Source organism: Micropterus dolomieu, linkage group LG19 (assembly GCF_021292245.1).
Source record: "Micropterus dolomieu isolate WLL.071019.BEF.003 ecotype Adirondacks linkage group LG19, ASM2129224v1, whole genome shotgun sequence".
NCBI classification, from domain to species: domain Eukaryota; kingdom Metazoa; phylum Chordata; class Actinopteri; order Centrarchiformes; family Centrarchidae; genus Micropterus; species Micropterus dolomieu.
Genome location: NC_060168.1, coordinates 12367049 through 12383772, shown reverse-complemented (window position 1 = coordinate 12383772; position 16724 = coordinate 12367049). Strand labels below are relative to the sequence as shown.

At 45.1% G+C, this 16724-nt stretch overlaps 1 protein-coding gene across 6 annotated transcripts in view; it reads right to left on the bottom strand.

Moving 5' to 3' along the window:
* Positions 1-751: 751 nt before the first annotated feature.
* The window catches only part of ankhd1 (ankyrin repeat and KH domain containing 1), a 29798-nt gene continuing 13825 nt past the window's right edge, over positions 752-16724 (bottom strand). For 2 of the 6 annotated variants that reach the window (XM_046029970.1, XM_046029975.1), the window contains exons 8-39: positions 16120-16281; positions 15394-15475; positions 14932-15123; positions 14690-14799; positions 14387-14474; positions 13470-13597; positions 13225-13368; positions 13004-13106; positions 12609-12871; positions 12150-12437; positions 11607-12030; positions 11362-11501; positions 11141-11252; positions 10836-10981; positions 10591-10733; positions 9904-10117; positions 9601-9776; positions 9175-9337; positions 8988-9083; positions 8757-8873; positions 8485-8653; positions 8150-8349; positions 7689-8047; positions 7246-7398; positions 6889-7038; positions 3719-5294; positions 3302-3491; positions 2939-3064; positions 2145-2396; positions 1794-1978; positions 1533-1700; positions 752-1386 (exon numbers count right to left, since the gene is read on the bottom strand). In XM_046029970.1, coding sequence (XP_045885926.1) covers positions 1327-1386; positions 1533-1700; positions 1794-1978; positions 2145-2396; positions 2939-3064; positions 3302-3491; positions 3719-5294; positions 6889-7038; positions 7246-7398; positions 7689-8047; positions 8150-8349; positions 8485-8653; positions 8757-8873; positions 8988-9083; positions 9175-9337; positions 9601-9776; positions 9904-10117; positions 10591-10733; positions 10836-10981; positions 11141-11252; positions 11362-11501; positions 11607-12030; positions 12150-12437; positions 12609-12871; positions 13004-13106; positions 13225-13368; positions 13470-13597; positions 14387-14474; positions 14690-14799; positions 14932-15123; positions 15394-15475; positions 16120-16281 — 6879 coding nt within the window. In that variant the 3' untranslated portion in view covers positions 752-1326. The remainder of the gene's footprint in view (positions 1387-1532; positions 1701-1793; positions 1979-2144; positions 2397-2938; positions 3065-3301; positions 3492-3718; positions 5295-6888; positions 7039-7245; positions 7399-7688; positions 8048-8149; positions 8350-8484; positions 8654-8756; positions 8874-8987; positions 9084-9174; positions 9338-9600; positions 9777-9903; positions 10118-10590; positions 10734-10835; positions 10982-11140; positions 11253-11361; positions 11502-11606; positions 12031-12149; positions 12438-12608; positions 12872-13003; positions 13107-13224; positions 13369-13469; positions 13598-14386; positions 14475-14689; positions 14800-14931; positions 15124-15393; positions 15476-16119; positions 16282-16724) is intronic. The other 4 variants (XM_046029973.1, XM_046029976.1, XM_046029974.1 and 1 more) reach the window with 3 other exon arrangements.

The following is a 16724-nucleotide window of genomic DNA, read 5'->3' as shown; positions in this document are numbered from 1 at the left end:
CCTGTGAGGCGTCTGTTTCTCAAACTAGAGACTCTAATGTACTTATCTTCTTGCTCAGTTGTGCAACGCGGCCTCCCACTTCTTTTTCTACTCTGGTTAGAGCCTGTTTGTGCTGTCCTCTGAAGGGAGTAGTACACACCGTTGTAGGAAATCTTCAATTTCTTAGCAATGTCTCGCATGGAATAGCCTTCATTTCTAAGAACAAGAATAGACTGTCGAGTTTCAGATGAAAGTTCTGTTTTTCTGGCCATTTTGAGCGTTTAATTGACCCCACAAATGTGATGCTCCAGAAACTCAATCTGCTCAAAGGAAGGTCAGTTTTGTAGCTTCTGTAACGACCTAAACTGTTTTCAGATATGTGAACATGATTGCACAAGGGTTTTCTATCATCAATTAGCCTTCTGAGCCAATGAGCAAACACATTGTACCATTAGAACACTGGAGTGATAGTTGCTGGAAATGGGCCTCTATACACCTATGTAGATATTGCACCAAAAACCAGACATTTGCAGCTGGAATAGTCATTTACCACATTAGCAATGTATAGAGTGTATTTCTTCAAAGTTAAGACTAGTTTAAAGTTATCTTCATTGAAAAGTACAGTGCTTTTCCTTCAAAAATAAGGACATTTCAATGTGACCCCAAACTTTTGAACGGTAGTGTATCTTGAAATGACTATCAAAGTCTTGATGTCTGTTAAAGTCCATCCATGAAAATAAGTAAAGAACAATGTTACATAAAACAGCACACATACTTTTCAATCTTTTTATTGAATATTAAGGTAAATATTTCACATTAATACAGGCTACATAAAGTAGAGCCACTATACGACATGAAATTTACTCTCATTTTAACCCTTTTTAGTATGTAAACAATTATACATGTATTTACCACTCTAAAAGGTTCTGATTTCTCTTTAGGTAATCATCATCTAGTTCTGGGCCAAGTTTAAATAGCTACTTCATGTTGAGCCCCCTGCAGCCCAAGAACGGCGTATGTGGGTTTAAGTCAAAATCGCTAAACTACGCAGAGAATGGATCCTGTTGAACAGGTGATCGCGCATGTTTGTTTGCATCATCAGGACACTGATAACAGCCCTCGCCCAATTTCCCCTTTACTTGTTTGAGATAGGCACATCAAAGAATGGCGTCAAGAGAACTTCCAATTCTTCAACCTCTGCTCCACACTCTCAGGTCTCTACAAAAGTTAACATGTTGTAAGGTTTTCTTTTTTTTCCGTTTGTCTCATTCGGTCATATTCGTCAGTTGGTTTTTCATGTTTGCGCTGTGGGTCATGCTGTGTGCGTTTGATTGCTGTGGACGTGGTCTAGTTGACGTGGTTCAGGTGCACATTGCCCACATGAGGTGCCCAGGTACCAGGCCACACCTGAAGAGAGAGGGGACCAATAAGTGGTATATGTTAAAACAAAAGTAGTCAAACATTATATCAGACTAATGGCAGAAACACAAGCCTAACAGTTTGACTCTAAACATGTGATGAGACAGCATGGGTATAATAAAAGAGGACAATACCTGCTGTTGTGGGTCAGAGTTATCTGCATTGTTTGGGACCACTTTGATAATGGGGCTCCATGCGGGGTCACCAGCGTGCAAACCATTGTACATCGGTCCCCCTGGCCCCTCTGCCATGGGAGGATGAGGGGGCAGCATGGTTCCTCCATACATTGACATAGGCATCCCCTGAACAGACAAAAAGTAAAAGTTCTTAGTAAAAGATGTGTCTGGAAGAGAAACTGGGTTTAAATCATCTACAGTGTGGTGGCTTTGTGTTACCTTTGGGAAGTCCATGTAACTGTTGGGCAAATGCTGAGGCTGGTGGTAGTTGTTGGCAGGGTTTGCGATGCCTGTGTCATCCTGCTCCATGGGCTGGTGTTGAGAGAAAGCCGACTGCTCTGCCTGCAGCTGAGGATGCATCATGTGGCTGCTCATCAGAGGCTGGGACCAACCAGACATCGCCTCTGTAACAAGACACACAGGGGTTTAGCATAATTAATGGATATAAGTTACTAGTGCACAGTAACTGAGATTTAAATATCCATTTGTGTTTAAATGACACAAATAGTACATTCTCCCCGTTGTCTTAATTCTAAAAAAATAAAAAGGAAAAACATAATTTGCTCTTACCCGAAGCACTGCCAACCCCGAATGACCAAATGCCTCCCTGTCCAACAGATGCTGTGTAGCTGGTGGTGAGGAGAGGTGGGTTGACAGAACCCGTCTGCCTGATCCTGGCCAGCCGCTCTGTGCCAATGGGTGGGGGGACCTTCCGGTCCTGCTGCGAGGAGCTGCCTGGCTTAGGCTGGGGAGGAGGGGCCACAGCTGAGGTGGAAAGGGCAGAAGATGACGCCGTAGAGGGAGGCGGGACAGGAGATTCACCTGGTGGAGAAGAGACAGTAAAGGAGGAAATTGTTAGGGGCAGTTCAGATGTACGCATTTGAAAGTGTAAAAACATCAACAAAAAACTAAATAACAATTGTAATAATCCAGTGAAAATTTCATGAATTTAAAGCTGGGGTAGGCAATTTATTTTTATTTCAGAGGCATTTCTTATTATTTGTTAAAATTCTCTTTACATAACAAAGATTCGGTATCCGTGGCTGTTGCAGGACTGTTATAAGCATGGACTGTCTACCTGCGCACTCTGCCCGTGCACTCACCGCACATGAAAATATGTTTTCAGGGAGTGGCAGTGAAGGGAGATCTGAAGGGAGGGGGTGGGATTTTTTTTTGGTTGGATACTTTGAAAATGTAGCAATCTTTTGCTAGTTTCTCTGTTACCTACCCCAGCTTTAAAAAGGCTTACAGATAAAAACATACCAATATAAAAAGATCAGTCAAATAACTGCTTGTCTAAATAGATAGTTCAAGGCGGAAATGTTATAAGAAAATCACAACGAAAAAGAGCGTGAGCCTAGTACCTGATGTGGATGCACTCCATGGGTGAGGGGAAAAGTGCTGTCTGCTGAATGAGGGTGTGCCAACCCCTGTGTGACCGTGCAGATACACAGGGCTGCCAGACATACTGGTGGCATAGCTGGTCAACGCTGTGGGTGTGACAATTAAAGAAACAGCTCATCAATGAGCTCGTGAAAAATAGTACCACAACTTCCCCTTACTAAGAAATATAAGGCCTTATTTTAAGACATGTTTCTACTATGCTACCTTTTCTCACATATATATTTTTCATTATATTTGGGTGCATATATACTGTTGCTATCCCATTTTGATGCTGTTTTAGTTAGGTTCCTATATCTATAAAGTCAAATAAAAAAAACGCATACCGATGGGGCTGTTGACCATCCTCTGTGAGGCAGAGCGGTAACCAGGGGCTTTAGAGCTGTCTGGAGGAGGTGGGGGCATCATATTCTCCATCTGGCTCATGCTCATGTAGGCTGGTGGGGCTGAGTAAGACTGCTCTGGAGGTGATCGAGTTGGCAGATGGCATGCACCCCAAACCTGATTGTTTCCAACCTGCAAGGCAAGCACAATTGATAACAAAATTAGAATTATTGGGTGCACGGCTGATCTTATGTAACAGCAAGGAGGGGAAAAAAAGAAAAGTAACCATGATATTTGTACTGTTTAGTTAAATCCCTTTATTGCCCCCATGTCATGTGAAGCCACTGCATAAGAACAGCCAAAAGTAAAAGAAAAATGTCTAGAGTAAAGTTTAAATTCTAAGTGTTACTTCAACTCACCTGGCTATTGTTATCGAAAATGCTGCTGAAGTTGAAGAGGCCTGCAGGACCGAAGTTGGGGGGTATCTGCTGAGGCTTGCCTGCATTGGCCACGTGCTGCATCTGGGAACCGTTCATCATCCCCAGATTAGCAGAGACCTGAAGGGAGCCGGGAGCCTGAGCTTGAGCTTGGGTCTGGGCTTGTGGAGGCAAATTTGTGGGCTGGGACGTCTGGTTTTGGTTCTGTTTTGGGGGTTCTTGCTGAGCATTGAACGGCACAAATTGCGGTTGCTGCTGTTGTGTCTGTTGCTGCTGCTGTTGTTGCTGCTGCTGCTGCTCAGGAAGGGAATAGTAAGGCCCTGGTGGCTGCATACGATGAGAGACTCTGGGGGCAGGGGCTGAGAAGTGGGGTACAGTGTTGTTCGGGTGTGCAACATTGTGTGAGAGGACAGGAGCAGGTGCTGAAGAGAGGTGGGAGCTGTGCTGTGGGTTGAGGAGGGGTGGTGTCGCCTCTGAGGATGGTACAGAGGAGGGAGGGGGAGGTAACTGCTGTCGCGGCTCTGGCTTGGGAGGTAAAACCATGGGGGAAGTGAAACCCACAGAGTTGATGCTCTCACTGACAGAAACAGGCTGGTTCTCTACAGGTAGAGAGGGCCTGTCTTTTCCAGGAGGGGCAACAGAACTGGGCTCCGTTTTAATTGGCTGGATGGCAGGTTGTGAGATAGGTCCGACTGACTGCTGAGGGGCATTAGCGGGAGCTGTAGTGGAACTGTGATGTGCAGGAGAACCTGTGCCTCGTACTGCATTGCTGCCACTAGTAGAAGTGGCGACAACAGACACAGGGATGACACCAGCAGGCTTGGAGTCAGGGGCGAAGAGCTGTTTTCTGACCGAGGAAGGAGTGGGGATGCTCGGCTGGGGATTGTAAGGGGTAGGATTAGGGGTATGAGGCGAGGCTGAAGCTGATGATGTGTTAGGTGCACTGGTGGTGGCGGTGTTGGTGGTCGTGACCGAGGCTCCTGAGCTGGCTGTGTTGCTGTGCTCAGTATGGGTCGAGTTGGGTCGAGCCTGGCCTCCAGTGCTGTTGGTCCCTCCGTTGTGTTTGGGGGAGCTGTTAGCACTGCCGGGACTCACAGGACGCACAGGGAAGGGTCCCCAGGTGCTGGCAGCAGGAGAAAAGGTGCCACCAAACTGGGCCATGGGTAGGCGAGGGTGTCTGATCTGGTGCATGGTCTGAGCAGCCAGTAGAGCCAGCTGAGGGTGGGCGTATGCCAAGGGCAAAGACACAGGGAAAGGCTGTCTGACGTTTGATGACAGCCCCTTCCCAATCTTTCCCCCGGCCTGAGAGGAGGATGAAGACGAGGATGAAGAGGGCTGGAACGAGACACCGGTGGAGGTGACCAACGAGCTCAGGGCCTTTGGCCCAGTGGATGAACCGCTGGTGACTCCTGTGGTACTGGGGAAGGAAGCTGAGGTTGTTTTAGAGCCTGGGGCTCTGATGTGATTCCTGGGGATCAGATCTTCAAGCTCTTTGGCTGGGTCTTGGATTAGAGCATTGATCAGTTGGACTGCATACCTTGTAGACTCTGTGCCACCTCTGAAACAACAAAGCGCACTTTATTCAGGCCATGTTCTTGTGTTATAAAAAGGTATAGCAAGAAAATTGATGGCATAATTTAGTCTGGTTTTGTGATAGATCAGAGCATTTATGCAAGTATGGTCCCTCTTGTGGTCTTCAGTTTTGATCAGATATCACAGCACAGTTAATTGCTTTGAATTAACCAAAAAACAGTTTCTTCAATGGTCTGCAGTACAAGCATGTGTGTAAATGTGTAAAGTCCATCACTGCTGCCTCATTGTTTTCATGCAATCAGCCTTCTTATTTTTGTTTATTGTACAAGCAATGTGCAGGTTTACTGTTTTCACAACAATAGTGGACCAGGATGCAGGCACCAGATCCTCCAAGGGTTACAGACATTTTTATTGGTGACAATAGTCTGAATGGAATCTAACTGGCCAACATTTGATTTAAGTCTCTGCTGCTCCTGTGGATCTCAGTCTACTTTCTATATGAAATTTTTTCTCTCTATATTCAAGAGAAAGGATTGTTTGTGCAATAACCCTGTCAGGTGTAGTGTTGACCAATGAAATGCGGACGTGTTTGCTGTGCTTCTTAAAGCGTCCTGTACGAGTGGTTACTCTTTAACCAGTTTCATCTACTCCCACCCTCCATGGCTTTATTGTGTACTTCCCTTGCTTTCTGTAACGTTGGCAAAATGTCATCTTCAAGACCACTAAAGTCAAGGACCTCCAGTAAGTGTTTTATGTTAATTGTGATTACTTACTTCAAATTGAATTGATAGAACTTATATTTGGGCACAAGAATACATCCATGATAATATTAGCTTAGTCTTTTACATTATCAGAAAACTGTTAAGCAACAGTTGGCAGTGTTTTGTTTTGAAAACAAGGGGAGTATATATTTCATAAAGCTGTTGAGGGTAGGAGTGGCTGAACCAGGTTAAAGAATAACCACCCATACAGGACGCTCTAAGAAGTAAAGTGAACAACAACAGGGTTCATTTAATTGGTCAATACTACACCTGAAATTTTAATGGTTAAGGAACAGAAATGATGGAGCACAGGAAGTCTGTGCAAGCAACAATATATCTGAGTTCAAGCACACAGTTGGAGCGCTAGCAGGGGCTGTTTGAGTGCGAAGGTAGGGTTTTTGAAGCAAAGCACTACAAAATCTGAACTTGAATCAATAAATCATGCTCTCAAGTCAAAGAAATTATGAATAAATGCAATTTTTTACTAAACCATACAGGCCTAAGGGTGCTGATCATTTTAAGAATGCAGATGAAATTGTAGTATTTTCATCCCGCAGTGTTAGCAGTTCTACTGTTTATGGATATGGTGATGACTAACATAATTTTTAATGCTAAAAAAGTAAAGATGATAAGATGTTTAGAGGACAGAAAATTAAACTTTCCTGAATTGTACTTACATCAAACCCAGTTTTCCCATATTTTAATCTTAAACTAGCTTGGACTGTTGTATTGTGGGACTGGTCCAGTAGGAATGAATTACATCATCCAGAAGAGGATCACATGCTTAATGCATCTAACCAACTGTTATTCTCCAGCTGCAGTAGTGTTTACTGTCCACCAGAGGACATCATTTTTTACCTTATGGTGATCATCCTCTCCCCATTCTTGTCCTTCTGTTTGTCTACGTCAATGTGAGCTCCTGTCACGTCCTGAATGGCTGTGATGTTGCAGCCTCCTCGGCCCATGATCCGAGACACAACAGAGGCTGGCACAGACAGCTTCTTTGATCTTCAAAAGAAGCAGTAAAATTTCATTATTTTTGAGTCTACACCTGCAGATGGTAACACCACTGCCTGTAATTCACATTAACTGATACCCGCAAACAGTATCAAGTTTCTTTCTCTTACAAACGTGTGCACCTCAAGTAAAAACTGGAAATGTCAATCAAAACCCTGCGGCTGCATGTAAACAGATCAAATTAAATAAACCACTGACCTCCTGACCACCTCCTTCCAACCTTCTTCTCTTTTCTGGCCTCTCTTGGGGCTTGTGAGGCTGAGTTTACTGTTGGGTGAGGTGACGGGAAGAGCCATGGTCTTGAATGGAGAGGGCAAGGAGTTGGAGGTGGAGTCGTTCATGTCCGGAGCTCTGTGAAAAAATGTGCAAAGCTCAGGTTCGATTGGATCACAATAATGAAGATCTAATATGTTATTTGTAACGTTGGTTGAGACTTGAGATAAGTTATAGGTTTATGTGAGAATGTAAGTCTGCAATTGAACAATACTCACTGTAAGTAGTTCGCACATAAAAATAGCATTTTAAAATTGTTCTCCCTAGATGAGTGCGCAAGCGCACACACACACACACAAGCTACATGTCAGATGATAAATGTGCTCGCTCATCAGAGATAAATGTGCTCTGCTCCATCAGAGACTCACTTTTGTGTTGGTTTTGAGATGGAGACTGTGACCTTGTTGTCCAACTTGCCGTCAGTCTGCGGCTGAGGAAAGTGTCTCTTTTCTGGGCCGCGCAGGAGGGCCTGGGACTGGGCTGCTCCTGAGGAGGGGGCTGAGGAAGAGGAGGAGGAAGAAGAGGAGGAGTAGGAGGAGGCGGAGGAGGTCAGGTCAGGGAGGTAGTTGAGCTCCTGACTCTTGCCCCCGCTGCTGCTGCTCTCACTGGCACAGTCGGTGCTATCCAAGGGGTCAGAATCGCTGTTGCCACCTGCCACTCCCCCACCCCCACCCCGTGGCTCACCGTGGATCTTGTTCTTGTCAGCCTTGTGCTGTGCTAGTGCAACCTAGAGGGAAGACACACACACACACAGATATCTTTAGTCAACAAAGAACATTATGAATCAGCAAAGACAAACATAACTACTGATAAAAGCTGTAGTGCTCACCTGCGGATCCTGTAATATGATGGGTTCGTTGGGCGAAGAGTCCTTGGTCTTGTTCTTTTTGTTCTTGCGATTGGTGCTTGGGGTAGTGGCCACACTTGCTCGCTTCTTACCAAATGCTGTAGTGAAAGTGGTGGAGGTGGCAGATATACCAATGGTGGTGGTGGTGGTTGCACTTGGAGGCTCAATAGGAACCTCTGTTTCTGAGGTGGATAAAAATCAGATAGGAACAGTTACCAACCACTTTCATCTTGTACTTTATAATGTAATATAAAAGTATTAGAAAACACCAGCTCTGCAGTCTCCTCACTTGCAGCAAAAGTCATAAAAAAAGTTACCGTCAGCTGAATCCTCCTTTTGCTCCTGCATCTCAGAGAACTCCTCCTTTGTTTTCTGCCCCTCCTCTTCCTCCTGCTTCCTCTTCTGCTCCTCCTTCTTCTTCTTGCGTTTCTCCTTACGCTTCTCACGTTTAGCAGCCAGGGCCTGCTTCTTGCTCTCCTCTCTTGACTGTAAAACAACACAGAGCCAAATTAAAGAACGCGTTTGTCCTCATCCAGTGTATTTAGAATGTGAGAACCTCCCAAAGCACAGCCATGGGGTCTGTCATTACCTTCTCCAAGTCTAGCTCCTTGAGGAGAATGCTCGCATTCTTGTTGGCCTCGGCCGCCTGCTGGTCTTTAGCTTTGACAATGGTCTCCATGCACTGGTGGCACTTCTTCAACAGCTCCTGTAACAACAGGAAACCAACAGCTGGAGTTACAGCTTTGCTAACATCTTCATCAGTTTTGTCAAGTCCAACAGAAGTAGAAGACTAAATACTGAAAAGAGAATCAACACCTACCTTGTCAGCGATGGTGGCGATATATCTCATGCACTCAATATCTGATGGGAATTGGTTGACTTCCTTCACAAGATACTGCACCACCTTCACATGACCCTAAGATATTAAAGTCAAATGGTTAGTAACCAGCGGCTTGCTAAAGTGTAGGGTGACATACTAACAATCATGGGTTTGGTCAACTCTGCACCTTGCGAAAAGCAGCCATGAGTGGGGTTATCTTGCGGTTGTCGGCTGCATCCACATCAGCGCTGGCATGCACCAAGAGCTGGACCACGTCAAAATGACCGCCATTTGCCGCCAGCCAGAGAGGAGTGTTCCCTTTCTTGTTTCGTACATCGATATGGGCGCCCCTGCAAAGACCGGAAGAAGAGTTGCCTTAAGGAGTTACACAAAGGTATTGAAGCTAAAATACTTCTGCTACTGGTAGTTGCAATGAAAACAGCAAAAGGGGGCTTTGTTCTTGAATAGTCTGTGCCAGCTCAATGTCCTACACAATGTCAAACAACTCACCTGCAGGATCGTTATGACCTAATTCACTCAACAACAGAAGCGACTGAGGATCGTCTCATTATGAGAAAACTACAACATGGACTGAAAGACCAAGAGCACTCACCTGTTGATAAGCAGCTCACAAAACTTGTAGTGGCCCTTGTCTGCAGCAATGGTGAGGGCAGTGTCTCGGGATGAGGGAACAGGGGGAGCGTTGACATCAGCACCTTTATCCAGCAGTACTCGGCCCACCTCTGCATAACCTCCCGAGGCTGCCTCCATCAGAGGAGTAAGGCCAGTCTGCATGAAGTGAGAAGTCACTTTAGCAAGATGGTCTCAGCCAGTGTAGCCCTAAAATATTTACTAATTATTTTATTACGTCTGGACTGTGTGTGTCTTGGGGATCCAGAAGATCCGGAATCCTCACCTTAGCACGATGCTCTACATTGGCCTTGCGATCTAGCAGAAGACTGACCACCTCAGCCCGCCCCTGGAAGCAGGCTAGGGTCAGAGCTGTGTTTCTGTTGGTCTCAATCTGGGCGTTGATGTCTGAGCCCATATCTAGCAACAGCTTCACTGCTGGTACGTGACCATTCATAGCCGCCAGCATCAGAGGAGAGATTCCCAGCTTACTGCCAGTCCTGGTGAGAAAGTTAATAAATAAATTGTTAAGAGACAAGAAACTAAAGTGAAACTGTTTAATGGTCAAGGAGGAAACCACAACAGGCACCACGGAGTATTCCTCTTTTGCTGCAATTTACCAACTTACCATGTATTTTCACTTTTTGAAGAGCAGCATTTATCAGCAAGTAGCAGCTTCTATGAAGCTTTGGTTATGAAGTTACTGTCTTACTGTTTCCTTACTCCTCATTTCTAACAAAGGTAATGACTATGTTATTACTTTTGGGTGCGGCTAAAACCCTATGGCACATTTTTACAGAGATTTTGTATTTGTTTGGCATCGCGTGGCTTAAGAAACTCTGGTGTCTGCAAATGACATCCTCATTCACTTTCAGGAACTAAAACAATTAAGGAACTAGTGGACCTAGTATGGGTGGACATGTTTCACTGATGCCAAGGGACCAAAGTGAATGATGAGGTTCTTGTTGCTCACCTGGAGTTAATCTCAGCTCCAGCATTGAGGAGTATCTTGATGATGTTGACGTAACCCCCAGAAGCAGCCAGGCTAAGAGGCGTGTAGTCGGAAACATTGCGGTGTTCCTTATTGGCTCCCCGAAGCAGCAGCAACTCAACCACCTGATTAACACAAATAATAGTGACGCGGCATAGTTGAAGCCAGGAAAATGTTAAGCAGAAATGTCACTATTGCGAATGTAAACTGAAAAACAATGCGTTTACCTCTTGGCGTCCCCCAGAGCAGGCCAGGGAGAGGGGCGTGTCTTTGGTTCTCTCTGATTGAGCCTCAATGTCACCCCCTTTGTCCAGGAGCACTTCCACCACTCCTACATGGCCAGCAGTGGCAGCTAGGATCAGAGGAGTAAATCCTGCGGAGAAAAGAGTATATAAACTCTATATGAGTTTTTGGTTACTTAGTATATGAAACGCCTATTATGAATTAAAAATCCAATTCATACCATCCCGTAGTTCATAATACTATTACCTAAAGTCCTTTTCATGCCCAGTATATCAACACACATTCATACCTTTTTTGTCCCGGTGCTCAATGTTGGCTCCCCGTGCAATGAGGACAGACACAAGCTCTTCATGTCCTCCTGCACACGCCAGCGTCAGTGCTGTGTCATGGTTACTCTCCGTCTGTGGGGAAAGCAACTTCTCTTAACAGGGTAGAAAACTTATACATACATGTACTGACTTGCATTGTCGTCTCCAAAATATGCCGTGTCAAATTGGCCTTGTGTCTTACATGTGCATCTATGTCAACAGAGGGGTAGAGGGGCAGGACTGAAGGGGGCGAGGCGATGTTTGCGGGCATCTGTGTGGGTGGCTGGGACAGGGGTGTGGGTGAGGTTGTAGTGTTCAGCATGGGTACACGGCTGCTCACAGCTGCAATAGATGAAAAAAGGCAAAAAGTTATACAAACAAACAGATGAGGATTTAGCAGACTCTTTCATCTAATGAGAGTCAACTACAAAAAAGATCTGCACTTACCAGCCATGATGTCATCCAGCGTGTCTGTGAGCGTCTGTGCAGGTGTAGCTACCATGAGACCATCTGGGGCCTGCTGAGGTATCATTCCTGGGCCTAACCCAGCCAACTGTTGACCCTGCTGCTGTTGGCCCGGCATCTGCTGCCCCACCAGTACCCTCTGCAGCTCTGGGCTGGTGCTTCCTGGGTAGTCTGCAGGGTTGTAGTCTGGCAGGGGCTGAATGGGGACAAAGGCAGTCTGAAGAGGTGGAGGAGGAGGCTGAGGCTGGGGCTGGGCCTGCGGTGAAGGGGGCAGAGGAGGCTGCTGTGGCAGCTGTGTTCCATCCCTGCAGAAGATTGTGCCCACCCGAGGAAGCTTGGGGTAATCGTCCTCTTCTGCATCTGCCTCATCCTCTGAACCCTCCTCTTCGTCGTCGTCTTCCTCTTCCTGAAAATGTAAGAAAACACCGTTAAGTCTCTAGAGAAATGAGCAGCATTAGAGGAGTCAGAACCAACATCATAATAATAAAAAAAAAAAAAAAAAAAAAAATTAACTGAGAGTTGCACCTCTTCCCCTTCCTCTCCCAGCTGCTCCTCTTGCTCCCCATCTTTGTTGGCCTCTTCATCCGTGTCAGAGCTGGTGTGTCCTAGGGCACCTGGTGTGGGGGGAAGGAGCCCTGGACCAGATGCCGTACTTCCGGGACCCGGGCCTGGGCCCTGACTCTGTCCGGCCTCCTGCTCCTCTTTTAAACCCTTCGCCTCCATGTACTCTTTGGTGAACTGTTGCTGTGTTTTCAGCTGCAGCTGGCGCTCCACCTTCTGCAGCTCCTTCAAGATTTTCTTCTTCTTCTGCACCTGAGTGGGCAACAGCCACATTATTGTTTGACTAACCTGACACGATGCAGTGCATGCAAAATAACATTTAAGTGTGGATTTGGTTGTAAGGCAATATCCAATTTCCTTAAAATACGGAAAAGAAGATTTAAAATTAGGTCAGATCTTGGATCAGTGGATGATGAATTATACCTGCTCTTCTCGGCTCTTCTTCAGCTCCTCAATCTTGTCTTTGGTGAGCGGCTCCCCCTGAATGAGCTCTAGTGAATGAAGCTGGGCCTTCTCAATAGCGCTGATTCTCTGGCCCAGTTCGTTCAGCTTTCCCTCCGTCTCCTCCACAATGCACTCGAGAGGCTGGCATAAGTGGAAGGGCGGCAGAGGCTCTGCTTCAGGCCCCCGGCCAACTGAGTTGGGAACACCGGGCTGAAGGGCTGCCTGTCTCTGTTTGGACACTGCTGGATTTGAACAAAAGGTATCAAAGACGTTTAGGATTAGGATGGGTTAACAATAAAATACCATAAAGCTGGGGAGAACAGCTACAGGGCTTAGTGAAGTCGACAACTCCATTTCATGGGTACACTGATTACCTTTGCTGGAGACGGGTGGGGGGGTCGCGATATTTGAGGGGGCACGGTCGGGCTCTTGAGGGGGCACTACCATGGCGAGAGCTTGGAATGGGACACGAGGAACCTGTTCCGGCAGAAGACACGTTAGTTTTAAGCAATCTAAACAACGATTAGACTTGCCGCTTATGAAAATAAATATTCCCCAGAGAAACATTAATATAGTTATTTACTGATGTATTTACCTGAGAGGCATCTTGCGAGGGGGGAGTGAGCTGGGAGAGGTCAGGGGCTGGGACAGACAGGATGTTATTGGGGTAATCCAACAGGTAGGACACCACGTTGGTGTGGCCACCCTTAGCAGCTTCTATCAACATGGTTGAACCATCCTACAATATAAAAATAAAAAAAAACACACACACATGGTTATTACACATATTTGGACAAGAATAAATACTGGACTAATCTATATCCAGAGCGTGTGCAGTACTTTGAGTCTGTGTGTTGGATCCGCCCCGTGTGCCAGCAGCAGCTCCACCACAGCCAGATGTCCTCCAGCACAGGCCAGAGACACCACTGTGTGATCATTATTGGCCGTAGCTCTGTTCACATTAGCACCTGGACAAGAGAAGATGATGAGTAAACACATGAACTCACTATGTATGAGATATGAGTCTTATTCTATTAACAAAGGTAATCTCCTCAGGCCTCTAACTTAAATTAATTAGGGACAAATTATTTATACAAACAAGACACGTTCCTTCATTAGCATGGGTCAGCCAATAAAACATGTTTTTTAAGAATACATTAGTGAGTAAATTTACCAATAAGTACTGTACTAACAAACAATTATTAATTCCTCTAGTACTGGTGTCACATAACTTGAAACTACTAAGTGCATTAATGCAATTGGAGACAAATCCCTTTTCCTTAAACCTTACAGCACTTTCATATTGATCAGACCGAGCATAAATCCAAAAACCAATTTTTACCTGTAATGAATTGCTTATTATTTCACTGCCTCTGTCTGGATTGGAGAGCTGCTTCACGTATTTCCCCTCACTATGTTATAAACAATGTAGTCAAATTTGACCACAATCCAAAATAACATAAAGGGAAACTGCAGTGACCAAGAATTGCATCACTGAAAGTTCAACAAAGACAACCAAGTAATTTGTTGAAGCTGTATAAAAACATATGGATTAAGTCCAGGTACCAGATTCAGGAGGTTCTGAGTTTTACTCATCAAGGCAGAAAACAGCTTAAAATGGCCACTTTTAAGCATGTGTCAACGTGACCTTTCAAGAATAATAAGTCACTTTTTAGTGAATGTAAGCAAACACGAATAACCGTTTCCAAAAAAGTACGTTTAACTTGATTAATCTGAACAGCTAGTTAATAACGCACCTTTGCTGATAAGGAACTGCACTGTACAGAGATGTCCTGCCCTTGCTGCCTTCATCAAGGGCGTCCGTCCCCCCTCAGACTCGTGTTCCTGGAATACAAAGATGTGTTTTGTTAAAGCTTAGTTTAGTCCAGAAATTTAACAAGAGTTGTGAGTTATATACATCCAGAAAAATTTCATTCAACAAAAAAATGCTGCTGTAGTTCTAAAATCGACACGACTTCCTATGCCTTTTCGAAACCTCAAAAAAACAAAAACAAAGGGCCAATCATAAGTGACCAAGAGCATTTAAAAGCATTGCGTACCAAGTTGGCTCCAGCCTGCAGCAGCACATCCGCCACATCAGTGTGTCCGTTCTCACACGCATACGTCAATGCTGTGTCACCCGTTGCCGTGGTGGCATGAACGTTTGCCCCTGAATGACAAAACCAAGAGATTAGGATTCTAAAACAGAGATATAACTACTACATTTTTAAATTCAGCTAAGAATACTCTGTCTCTTTATTCTCTTAGACCTGCAGCTCCAGGCCTTCTTCCTCTTGCTCACCTGCAGCCAGTAGGTATTTGACCAACTCCAGATGGCCTTCCTGTGCAGCCTCCATTAGAGGTGTGGAGCAGCCCAACTCAATGTCAGCGCCCGCCTTGATGAGGAAGTCGGCCACTTCCAAGAAGCCCCCACAGCATGCTAGAGTCAAAGCAGTCTCCTGGGTCTCCTCTGTCTGGGCATTGATGTTAGCACCTGGACAACAGAACAAGAACATTTAGTGATAAGTAATTTGGTTTCATAAAATACAAAACATACACGCTTTAAGAAATCTAAATATTTCAATCATGCCAAAATCATTTCACAGATTACACTGTTGATTATCTTATTGCTTGTAAAATGTAGACAAATACAAAGAGATGGCTGATCATGGTCAAGCAAATCCAAACAAGTGTGCACTGTTCACTGGACTGGCATTTGATATTAAGTTTCCATTTCCCAGATGCAGGAGCAGTGCTTGGTTACCTTGAGCCAGCAGCAGTGCTACCATCTCCTCATGGCCTTCTCTAGCTGCCTCCATCAGAGGTGTGTAGCCCTCATCATTAACCTTGACAAAAAACAGAAACGTCAGCAGATAAGACGACATTATGGGCAAGAATGTCTCACAGCAAGATTACTACCAATAGATTTCAGCTCCTCCTTTGTGTCAGCGTACGCTCACTGAGGAAGGAGAATTTCAACTGTCCAGTCATTTGACGCTGGCACAGTAGCCGACACCTTTACATAAAATGTGTGGTGGTAGAGGAGATGCCACGAACCTGAAGTAATGTGATTTGGCCTGTACTCATGTGATCTAGTCTTCTATCTTGCTTCTAGCTGAGTGTGCTTTAATATTTAAATATTGTTACTTTTAGTTTTTAAGATAGTTGCAGTAGGTTTCCTAACTGTAAATTAAAAGTCAATAAATTAAATTCCCATTTCGGAAACACTTTCTTATTTACACTTAAAATGTTCTATCTATATTTTAAGACTCTGGCAGGTATAGCATTCAGTACAATGTTGGCCAATAGTAGCGGGGAAGTATAAAAAGTTTAAGGCTATTCTCTCCCGCAGGATGCGTGAAATCAAAAACTGGTGTCCATCAACAAAATTCATATTTATAGACACCGCTCCAGAGGGACAACTGGACCCTCTTCTGAATGTTATGGCCTTTCCCTGTGTTGGTAGTTAGGGGCCTGTCTCTTCACACACCTCCTCTAAGTTGGCTCCTCTCTCTATGAGCAAGGCTGCCAGCTCCACGTGTCCTCCACAGGCTGCGAGGGTAAGAGGCGACTCGAAGGAATCGGCTGGCATGTTGACCTGCGCGCCGCTGTCCAACAGCAGCCGTGCCACCTCCACATGGCCGTCCTGGGACAGCGAGACACACAGAGAATGTAGAGATAAGCACCTGAATAAATATATATGTGGGATCACTTTTCAGTTAAGCTAATACTGCAAAAGTCAGAGTCTTGGTTCGTCACAATTCACTTTCAAAACAGGGTGCAATAATTCCATTACAAAATAATTCCTGTTTACTCTTAATGAGTCAATATTGTGTTTCCATACTTTTTCTTGCTGTACTGCTACATTCACCATAGTGTAATCGTTAATGTCCATCACAGTTTATGGACCATGTTCCCATAATTTTTTGTTCAATTTATCTTTAAAAAAAAAAAAGGCACATCCCTTCTGCAATCATGTGAGTGGACTACCCAACAAGAAAAACACCATAAAACTCTTAACTAGAGCTGATGGTTGATATCAGCCTGTGCTTATTTAGTGAAACTTCCCCCCCCCCCCCCCCCCCCCCCCCCCCC